Source organism: Alligator sinensis, unplaced genomic scaffold, assembly GCF_000455745.1.
Source record: "Alligator sinensis unplaced genomic scaffold, ASM45574v1 scaffold115_1, whole genome shotgun sequence".
Lineage (NCBI taxonomy): Eukaryota > Metazoa > Chordata > Crocodylia > Alligatoridae > Alligator > Alligator sinensis.
In genome coordinates, this window is record NW_005841895.1 from 2112041 (window position 1) to 2123676 (window position 11636).

Consider the following 11636-nt stretch of genomic DNA (forward strand, 5'->3'; position numbering starts at 1 on the left):
GTGCTTGCTCCCTGCAGTAAGATCATCTGGCCCAATACAACTGTATTTGAACGACACCATTTCCCCCTCATCTCAGTTATCTGACAATTTAGAAATTCAGACTTACCATGTATATGGGAACAGTTGTATATGGCTTCATAGGAGGGAACATAGGAGTGGACTGCATACAAATCTAATGCATTTTGATCTAAAGATTACAACATTTGATCTATGTCACTAGAATGATAGTTTGCAAACTGGAGACCAGTAACCACAAATAAATACATACAACACTTACCTGCGCTCTTGCTTACAAAGCACAACGTGTATTTTTTCCAGCGCACATCTAAAAAGCAAAGGTTACTTGTGCACCAAAATAAACAGAAACAGCAACAGCAAACTGCAGGGCTATATTTGGAAAAATATATTTGTATTTTTTTTAAACAAGGAGCATTCTGATACAGATCACTGTGTTGCATACATGATTCGAATAAAAGTTCTGTTATGACACAATGGTAAGTCATTGCTGATGTAGACTTAATATTACAGTAAAATCTTTGTTATCCGGCATTTAAGTAACTGGGAATTCTATTAACTGGAATTTCTGGCCGGCCAGCCGGGTGCGGACAGGGGAAAGCTCACACACAGTGCCCGCTTTTGCCCCCCAACCACTGCCGCTGCTCCACGTGCTGTTGCCACCCTGCCGGTTTATTTCAGATAACCAGAATTTTTACATAACCGGCAATCCCCTTGCCCCGGGGATGCCGGATAACAACGATTTTACTGTATTATTATTCTTTTAAAGAAGTACCTCATAATACATTCCTGCACAACTGCCTCCAGTAAGGTGCTAAGCACTGACAGCTCTGACTTCAATACATTGGTCCAGTAATTAGTGATTCCTCTGAAAGCACCACTAGACAAAATCCTAAAGCCTCTTTATTAATACCCAGAAAATGCTATGCACTACTAATCAGTCAGAACTGGCTAGTAGCTCTGTGCCAAATTATCATAACTGCAGGGACTTTGAAAATACATTTAAGTTTTTTAGGTGTGTCACCTTTTTGTACACATACAAGGGGATGCCATTATGATATGAACAGGTCTGACACTTCAGAGATTTATTGTTCAGAAAGTTGGGCTCAGAAGTAGGCCCAGAGCCCAGTTCAAAGCTTACAGAAGTCAATGGTGATCCTTTCACTTTCAATGGGTTCTAGATCAATCCCAATTTTCTTTTTAAATATTCCATTTTGCATCTACATGCCAGGCATTTAAAGGTAGGCAGGCTTCCAAATAAGTGGCCAGAATTTTTTTAATGAGCTCAGTATGCATGAGCAGTTTGGAAAAATCTGGATATAGGACAATGAAAGCCACGGGATATTGGATGACTGATAATTGGGCTCCAGCTTTTTTAACAATTCATTCTGTTTTTTATCTCTGTTCCGAAGTCACGTTTGAAATAAATCAATTTACAGTTACAAATTGAGGCCCAAGTCTTGCAAGCAATTCAAGAGTCGAGTTAAACACATGCATAAGGTTCAATGGGACTGGAGCCAAAATTATTTTTGATGTTGAATGATTAGGTTTTATGCAACCAGCAGCATCTCAACAGTAGATCAGATCCAATATGACTTATGCCTAACAATTTGTATTATGTGAGAATTAATAAAAAAATTGTGAATGGCTGTTTATTGTGGTACCTAACAAAAAGCAGAATAACCACTGTTTTTTGCTGTGTGAGAGATGGAAAATACCAGCGAGGTAAACCACAATGGTAGTACTCTCTACTCCCCTAATCCAGCACAAGTCAACATACGTTCAAGTTACGTGTACGATTACTTCCACTGAAATCAACGGGACTAGCGTGTGCTTAAATGCTTTGCTGGATTGTATTCTCTACCTAGTGATGCACAGACTCAAGCTAGCTCCTTCTATGTGAGGTCAGTGAGCTATGCAACAAAACACCCACAACGAGTGCAGTGACCTCAAACTGGTTCCATTTGAAAACTATGTCCCAAATGGTGTTGGTTGCTTCTGCCTTTCTTTTCACATGAAAAGAATGAGTAACTTAATCATGAAGGTAAATTATATCATAAGGTAAGGTGCTCTTTGCATTTGATGGAAAACAACATTTATTGTTCTATTTAAATAAAGTTAAACGTTGCACAAGAAAAAATCTGCTCTGGAAAATTAATTAAATTTTAAATAGGTCTATTAATAATCAGGGACAATTTTTTCAAAGATCACAGCCTCTAATTTCCTCTGCACATAAATATGCACAAACTTTTTTGGCATGTGCAAGGCTACTGTACTTGTATGACTTCATGTGCAAACTGGTCCAACGGCTTCAATGAGATTTCATGGGGCACAGTTCTTAGGGCTGAATTTGATCTGGCAAGAATACCTGGAAGGAATTTATTTTTAAATCTAATCTGGTATGGAGTCTGCAGGACACAGTAAAGCTGTATGGGCTCCGTTTTGAATGATGGAGTAGGTTTGCTTTGGTGTGTCTGTGTGAGAGGATGAAGAAAAGATGGGAGGTGGAGGAGCTGAAGTAGACACAGTGATACTTTGACCCCCATCACTAACCACAGTCACTTCTGTTGCTCCTTCCTGAATCAGAGCACTGAGACCTTCCAGGTCAGAACAGCTGATGCCAGAGCTGGTGATGAAAGCCTGGTTTGCTGAAGCCTCATGACCACTGACTGGAGCGGCAGGAATCAGTGTCTGATGTAGAGCACTGCCATCACTTTGGTCATGGGCTGTGAGAAGAACTGCTGGCTGTGCCACTGACCCAGTTTCACCCTGAGACACTGGTGGGGGAGGAGGTGCCAGCAAACTGACTTGGCCCAGTAGCTGCAACCGGCTATTGGCAGAGAGGTCTTCCTGATTCTGGCTAACTAATGCAGGAGGCACCACATTTACCGATGCAGACTGAATAATACTATTCGCCTGAGGCATTTGATGGCCCACAATAATCTTGACCCTTTCCTCACTGTATGGAGAGACCTGGGCAGCCTGAAGTGGAACCTGAAGGTGACTGACAGTAATAGGGGCACTGGTTTGCCTACTGGGATCCATCTGGAGCTGCAAAACAGCCAGTTCATTATTTTTAGTCCCATTATACATGCTGTGCTGTTTCTTATGGCTCCTGAGAGAATCTTCTCGGACAAAGGAAGCTTCACACAGGTCACATTTAAATGCCTTCTTGGCATCTAACCTGGCTACTTGCCTGGAGGTGCTCTGCTTTGTCTTATCTCCCTCTTTCTTCTCTGAGATTTGCTTCTTGGCCTTGACTTTGTCCCCGTGAGCTTTCTTCACATGTGTAGTCAGATTGCTCCGCTGTTTTGTATCAAAGCTGCAGAAGTCACATTTGAAAGGGCGGTCCTTGCAATGAATTCTCTGATGTACCTTGAGAGCTGCTTTGCTGGAACAAGAGTAGTTGCACTCTGAACACTTCACTGGTTGCTCAGGTTGATGGGTTCGGATGTGGTGCCGAAGGCTTGTTTTGTTTCCGCACTGGAATTCACACTCTGGACACTTGAGGGTGTTCTCCATGCTATGCTTGATGCGGATATGTGATTTCAAGTTCCCTTTCATGGCACAGCGGACGTCACAGAACTCACACTTGTAAGGCTTCTCCCCAGAGTGTACACGCATGTGCCTCTTCAAGTCTGAGTTGATTTTAAATTTAGCAGGACACATCTGACACTGAAAGGGGGCATCTCCTGTCAACAAATCATGCATTTAAATTAGAAGAGTCAAGCCAAGATTCACAGTACATCTTGGGGAGGTTTAATGCTAAAAAAAAATGCAAAAATTTAAACTGGAATATGCACCTTATTCAACACAGTGGACACCCAACATGGAGAGCTCTGTATGTAGAAAAAGTAGGAGATCATGCTGGCAGGCACCAGCAGTTCTTGGTATTTGCATCCCAGATGTTCTCTATTCTAGTTAATTTTATGAGAACACTTGCTCCAAGACAAGCTACTGCATTTTCTCATTCATCTCTCATTAGTAAGGCTATAATCTCAAACTAAATCTTTTAACTAATTTAAATCAAACATGATGGAATTCTAACTCTGTTGTTACATTTCAAGATACGATTTTCTAAACAGATACACAAAGAGTACTCCAAGTTTAAAGAGTGTTACTTACTACATTTTATATTAGGAGGAATTTTAATCATATTATGGCAGCATCATAACAACTGGAAGAGAGAAATATGAAACAAATCATGAATACAAATGATAAAAAAAAAAAAATACTATGTGGATGCATGTTTAATATGCCTACACAGTAATGTTAGGGAAGGATTTCATGTATCCTTTGGTCTTCTAATGTAACTTGGCAGTGTGAGAGGATTTTGCATTATGTGACAAACCATCTTTCTACAGATCAGTTTGAGCATCTCTGGCTTTCTACACACATTCAAATAACCTGGGAGAATTCTCCCAGATTTATATTCCTTGTAGAAAAATTTACCGGCATTTGCTCTCCTGGGGGTGATTTAACCCTGGTTGTTCCCAGATTACTTTTCTCCTGGAGTGGCTATTTTTATTCTAGGATAAAAAGCCTTAACATTTATATACTTGTGCTTTTTTTTGAGAGAGCAGTGACTCTCCCAGGAGAAAACGAATGTCTGTATGAGGTCTCTCTTTTGGAACTTCCATGCGTGTTGGCAAGGTACGTGCATGTGCACAATTTTTGTGGGAATATGCATAACAGCAAGAAAACAGACACAGATGAAAACTTGGCTCAAAGTGTTTGGCTGCCAGACCTTGCAAATGTGCATGTTCAACTGGTAGCTCATGAGCAGTCTGTTACTTCAACAAAGGGACTTAACATTTACTTTACATTTGCACCATAAGGACTAAACCTTTGCTTAGTAGGCTCATGCCACAACTATATACAACCAAATTAAGCTTTATATTTGTTTGTTCCATAATCGTTGAATCAAATCTAGTATACGGGCTAATAAATGTTTGAGAATGGTCATTAACAAACCCCCAAACAGCTGCTTAAATAATAGGCATAAAACCACAGGGTTCACTTTTTTCAGTTATCTATCAGGCAGTTTTTCCTCTGAACCACTTGAAGAGTGAGGTCTTATTTGGATATATCACTCCATGGTGGAAAAAAAAGTGAAAGCAATAAAGGGTGCCATTAAAGACAGAAATAAAATGAAGAAAGTTCAATAAATGTTTTTGTTCTTTAATAATCATGAGTGCATATGGCTAATTTATAAGTTAATATTTTATAGATCTTTGTGATAGCTGTATAATTTTGTATACTTTTTTTTAATCCAACTACATATGTCATTGAATTAGTTGCACATTTTTCTAATCAAGTTGGGACCTACTGTGCTAATCTATGTATCTGTTTAATAACTGAGATACATGGTGTATTGTGTTTATTATACAGATTTTATTAATGAAGATACACTGCTTGCTGGGCTAGTTTATTTTACAGCCCCAGCTATATACTCTTTCAGCTGAATTGCAAAACTCAGCAATTGAATTTTAGCCCACTTTACTGATGAAGACATAGTACATATTTCAACAGCTCAATTTTCATATAGTGACTGTACTGACCATATTGCAGAATCCAGAAAAGACAAATGCGAGTAATACATTTATTTGCTAATTTGCAGATTGATCTGTTTTACATTACACAACTGGCCTCAGACCATTTGATGTTGACAGAGAAAATTTAAAAATCTTGGGCCCAAATCTGAAACACTCTTACATGAGTAAGAGATTAGTTTTATTTTTCCCTCCTCTACATTTCACAAGGAATGTATTCATCCACTGGAAAGAAATCCCTTGCTGTATACAACTTCACGTCAGAATCAAAATCTGCTAGTCAATGCTAATTTAACGAACCCTGAATCATAACAGCATGCAACTAAAATTCACAGAACTAATCAAATACAGAAAGAACAATCTGTAAACCAACCTAATACCTTAGGGAAAGGGATGAGCAACACACCCCAGAGGCAAACAGTAACAGAGAAGTTTGACAAGTTGTTTATAGGAACAAACTGCATGAGAGAATCTGATAAAAAAGAATCTACAAAAATAATTTGACTATAAGAATTATGAATTTAGTACCAGGAAAATATGTAGGATTTACCGTAACAGAGACTGAAGGATCTATATATAGAAAATATATTCAGCATGAGGAAACTTATATTGCTGCTGCCCATATCTTGTTAATGTAATTGGTAATCTACTAATGCAAGGATAAATTGAATTATGAAATTCAAACAAGTTAAGAGCATCTACATGACAGAGTTAAACTGGTTTAACCAGCTTGATTTTATGTTCTAATGACATAAAATATTTCAGCTTCTCTATTATAGACAATGAGTTTTTAAAGATGCAGATAAAAGCCTTATGGGATATTCAAAAGCACTTAGGCATATCCTGGGAATATACTTAGAGCCTAAGGGTGCATCTACATGTGCGTTTTAATGTGCATTACCTTATTTTAATGGGCATTAAAGTATCACTAAAAGACCTGTGCTCTTTAGTTTATGCGCATTAAGATAGGCTAATGTGCATTTTCCTTACAATGGAGGTATTAGATTTAATGTGCAATAACTAAAGAACATTAATGCACATGTAGACATGCCCTAAACACCTTCAAATATAATGTCCAAGGCCACCCTTATAGATCTACTTACCAGTATGGGACCGGAGATGTACAGTAAGCTGGCTAGAGTTGCGGCTTGCATAAGGGCAGATCTGGCATTTAAATGGACGCTCATTTGAGTGGATGCGCTGGTGCTTGTTGAGACTGCTACTGTCAGCAGCTGCATAGTCACAGTGCTTACACTTGTAAGGTTTCACCCCAGTATGGGAACGCATGTGCATCTTCAGCTTATCCTTGCGACTGAAGCACTTGCTGCAAACTTCACATTTATGAGGCTTGTCTCCTGAATGCAAACAAAACAGTATTAAGGGGACAAGAATTTTTGTAATGACTGATTTTTGAAGAGGTATAGTCTTAATTTTTGAAAAGCCTCCTATACCAGCAGTATTTATGCTTTCCACTACCTGTACACTAGCCACTCTCTTCCCAGTGTGCAGAGGCAAGAAGTTATGCGTGCAAACAGATCATGCACAATTCAGCAGACACTTTGAAAACCCACTGCTGTATAGCAGCAGTGCTCAATCTCCAGCCCATGCAGCCATTGCATCTGACAACAGGGCTCCCCACGCGTTAGGAAATTTGGCAGCAGGGAAGCAGCGGCCATTAATATGGCCATACTCCCCTGTGCCAAATTTCCATAACCCAAGCCCCAAGTGCCAGGTTGGAGCCAGGCCACATCCCCTTCCCCCTGAAGGGCTGGTTTGGGGCTGGCCCCCATTCCATATCTCCCTCTCCCCCTCCCGGTAAGGCCAGACTACCTCATACCTCTTTTATCCCGCTGGGCTGGCTCACATCCCTTTCCCACTCACTGGGCTAGGTGAAGCCCCCCTTTTCCCCTGCTGGGCTGAGCTCAGGCTGTGCTGCCCCCCGCCCCCGCCATGCTGGCTCTGGGAGCTGGACCAGAACCACCATCCGGCCTGCAGTCGGACCAGGCACTGCCCATCGGGCCTGCTAGGGAAAAAGGTTGAGCACCACTGCCCTATAACATCTTCTGTAAGTTTCTTTAAAAAAGAAACAACGATTAAGTGTTGAGGGTACTAATAAACAGCTGCCCATTCGCACTTCAGATATGCCTGCATATTAGTATCTAGTGCTATGATCACGGTCTTAAACAAGCAGGAAAAGTGTTCTGATGTTTTTCAACTTGATGGCTAGAGACAGTATGAGCTGCAGTCGGGCTGACAGTGGAGTGGTGTGCACCATCCAACGGGGCCTCGCTCATTCAAAGAGCAATGGAAGCTAAGGGATGGAATTGTGCCCGTGGACCATGAGTGCTATGCTATGTAAATCCCCTTTGTGGGAAGACACCTGTTAATAACATACAAAAGAGAGAAGCAGAAGCCAATAACTTTAGAAGTTAACCTGTGTGCGTTCTTAAATGGCGTTCCATATCTTTCATGCCGTATGATGTCTTAAACTGGCAACCTGAAAACAAAAGTCGTATTACACAACACAAAGTTAGATATTTAAAGGCAAAGAAAACTCACAAAACAAGAACATATGCTTTGGCAAATTCAGGAGCCTTCACGATTCTGGATGGAATCTAACATTTTTTGCACCAAAACATCAAGATTTTCTTTTTTTTACTTTGAAAAGGGATGACTTCAATATTCCTGGAAAAGGAGGTCTATCTCTTGCTTCATTACATTTACCTTCAACAGTACTCTTAGTTTTCTAACACCTTCCTAGACTAATCATTCTTTGCATTAACTCACTCTATCTTTTTTGTGCTAAGCTCTAAAACGAATTGTGTGGAATATGTGCCTGGGGTTTGGGATGCACACTACAGTACAGAGGGGATAAAGGTGAGACTCATTAATTTCAAGTATGGTCTCAGGTTAACGCTACTGAGGCCCAGGCTAACAAATGACTCCTTCAGAGTTTTGTCTGAGTCCAGAGGGCTAGGTAGGGAAATACAGATTAAACAGCATGCAAATGAACACCAAGCTCTGAAATGAGATTCATTCAATGAGACGGAAAGAATTTGGAACAACAAAATAGTAAACTCTACTTAAATTAGTGGGAGGACTACCCAAGCAAAGAGGTATTACTCCCATGGTAAGTCTTATGCAAGTAAATTCAGCATTTGCATGAATTTTCTCAATACTGTATGGTTACTTTGATGATCAATATAATTAAAACAAATAAGGCAGAAGACAAATAAGGCCTTACATTTTGATGAGTGCAGGTATCCCTCTGCCCATATGACAGGCCTGTTGAGACATACCAGCATATATCATAGTGAAAGAGCCTAAGGACTTGACTCTGAAATCAATGGCAAAAATCCTACTGACCAAAGGTGCAAATTCTAGGCCTAAGTAAACTTATTATCATGTCATCATCTATATTCTCTTTATCTTAGATTTATGGAAACAACCAGGCCTAACGTATTTATGACTACTTTGGAATGAACAAAAAAAAAAATGACTTTACCTGAGTAGCAACAGTTCAGTTTCTTTTGGGCAAGTGACGCAGTGGGTTTTCTAGAACGAGATTTTGGTGGTGGGGAGACAACAGCAGCAGCCTGAGGCTCACTGCTCTCACTGGGCAGATATGTCTGGTAGCCATGCTCAAAAACAAACTCCGGAGCTGAAACTAAATGCATACAAAATTCACTTTCATACAGTGTGAATTTGTTCAATAATACAGTGCATCTCTAATCCTTAATTAATTACACTAAGCACTTCCGCATTTAGTCCCGGTTTTACAGCCATATATTCCTATTCTTTTAAAAATTGTTTTCCCTCCTACCACATAAAAGTCCTCTACAAAAGGAAAAAGAATTTGACTAAGGTGCATATTCTGCCTGGGTAGTTCCTTGCATCCGTGCACAGTCATACTGAAGTCAGCAGGACTTCGCAAAGCCTCAAGGCCTGTACAGCTCTGATAAGTGGTTTAGTCTGTTTTCTTTGTTGTCTGTGCAGGGCTTTATTCTTGTGAAAAAAAGTTATATTCGCTCCTATGTTAGCAGGATAAGGCCGTAAGGGACTAGTCTAGGAAAGAATAGTTAAACTGGCTGCATACCATCTACTGTCAAAAACAAACTGAAAAAATGTTACTTTTCAAATCCAATCTCTTTAAGATTTTAGAAGTTATTCGTAAAAATGTCAGATAAAACATCTGTAGGCAAAACACTGACTTTTGAACGGATTAAAACTTGACCGCTCCCCTAAAATGGGTAGATGTAAGACCCCTCACCTGACAGGTGGAAAAGTTAATAATAAGAAGCAGAAAAGTTAAGTGCTCACTCGAAACTCAGCAAGTCACAGAAAACTATTAAAATTAGGTAATACCTGACTGTGGTTCATGTGATTACCCAGTCTTTCACAAATCCTACTCTTTTCTCCTCCTCCCAACTCTCTGCCCAAATTACAGGTGGACAAATTAGTTCAAACCAAGTAAGGCCCCACCCCTGAAAACTTGAATACACGTTACTATTACATGTTACGTGAATAGCAAATAAAATTCCACATTCTTAAAAAGTTTGCTAGCTCGATACCTGCCTTGATCGTCTGCAAAGACTCAAATACCAGGTAGCATTTCCAGGCAGTTATGAGAGCAGTTTTTGCAGACTGGTCTCCTCACGCAAGGACATCCTGGAATAAGAACTACAGCAAATCTGGGCCTGTCTACACAAGACATTTACTGCAGAGTTGCCTAACTAGCGTCACAGTTAAAGTCTCTGTGTCTACACATGCAGAGTTATTAGAATGGAGTAAATTAATTCACTCTGCCGCAGGTTAGTTCTTGTAAATACAAGTACTTTCCGATAGCGGAGTTTTTTACTCCACAGCCACGCACGTGTAGATGCCGACAGGGGTGGCTGGGGCACAAGGGTGGTTCAGTATGGGGGCTCCTGCCAGCTAGCCCCACACTGAAGTGTCCACATACCGCAGCCAGCCCCTCCGCAGCACACTGAGCCGTGTTGGAGCTCCTGGGCCCCCTGCCAGCTGGGGTGACTCTGACCCAGCTCAATCTGCTGCAGTCCCCGGCACATGTTTAAACGCGACACTCAGGAGTAATAAACTCCAGCACAATGTGCACCAGTTTATTGCTGCGCATGCATTGCACATGCAGACACACCCTGCGTTTCTCATCATGGCCTTTGTTAAAAATAAACTGAATTCCAGTCCGATTACTTTTCATAAATCCTAAGAGACGCTGATTAAGACTGTCCTTTTCATTCATTTTCATGACTTGATTAAGCTATCAGGAGTGGGCTCACATTTTTATCATGAAATTAAGTGGCTGGTGTCCCACCAAAGCTAAGTTTGTTTCTTCTTTCTTCACCAAAACGCACGTGAACGCTTGGGTATGAAGCGGTGTTTTAGCACGGAGTACTCTCCTATTTGTCACGGGGATGGGCGTTTCCACCATCCCCAGCAATACCTGTGATGGTCTGGGTCTCCGAGGTGATCGTTCGGGTCGTGGTTTGCGTCTGCGTCGCCGGCACCGTTTCTTCGGACACAAACTGGACGGTGCTCGTGGCGCCGGCCGTGGCGCCGGTCAGCTGGCAGCCGCTTTGCTTGTGAGCGACAAAGGCATCGAGGTTGTTGAACTGCTGCTTGCAAATCCCGCAGATGTGAATATCTGGGGTGAGCTCCACTAAGACGGTGGTACCTCCTGGAACTGGAAAAACGGGAACGTCGGCGACGCCGTTCACTCGCAAACCGCCCCCAAACAACAAGCGCCCCGACAGGTGAGACGCAGGGAAGATTTGCACCCCTGCAAATCCATCCCGTCGGTGCACAGTCAAGCAACCTCGCGATCACGTTTTAAAAAGGATGCAACGTGTAATAAATTATACGAATTATTATTCATTTATTTTAATAACGCATGGGGTGACCCAAGCGTGGCCCCGGCCCCACACCACCCAGCAGCCCGGTCCTGATCCCGGCCCGCGCTGCAGGCAGGCTCCCGGGCCCGGCGGCGCTCGGCCGCTTGCCGCACTCAGGTTCCGGGGCCGGCGCCAGGCTGGGGCTGGGCGCCGCGTGCCC

General features: G+C 41.7%; 1 protein-coding gene across 1 annotated transcript in view; it reads right to left on the bottom strand.

Moving 5' to 3' along the window:
* Positions 1-387: 387 nt before the first annotated feature.
* Positions 388-11636, bottom strand: part of ZFP64 (ZFP64 zinc finger protein) — a 14998-nt gene continuing 3749 nt past the window's right edge. Inside the window, exons 2-6 of the mRNA XM_025197347.1 lie at positions 11029-11364; positions 9073-9234; positions 8002-8064; positions 6671-6922; positions 388-3707 (exon numbers count right to left, since the gene is read on the bottom strand). Coding sequence (XP_025053132.1) covers positions 2407-3707; positions 6671-6922; positions 8002-8064; positions 9073-9234; positions 11029-11364 — 2114 coding nt within the window. The 3' untranslated portion in view covers positions 388-2406. The remainder of the gene's footprint in view (positions 3708-6670; positions 6923-8001; positions 8065-9072; positions 9235-11028; positions 11365-11636) is intronic.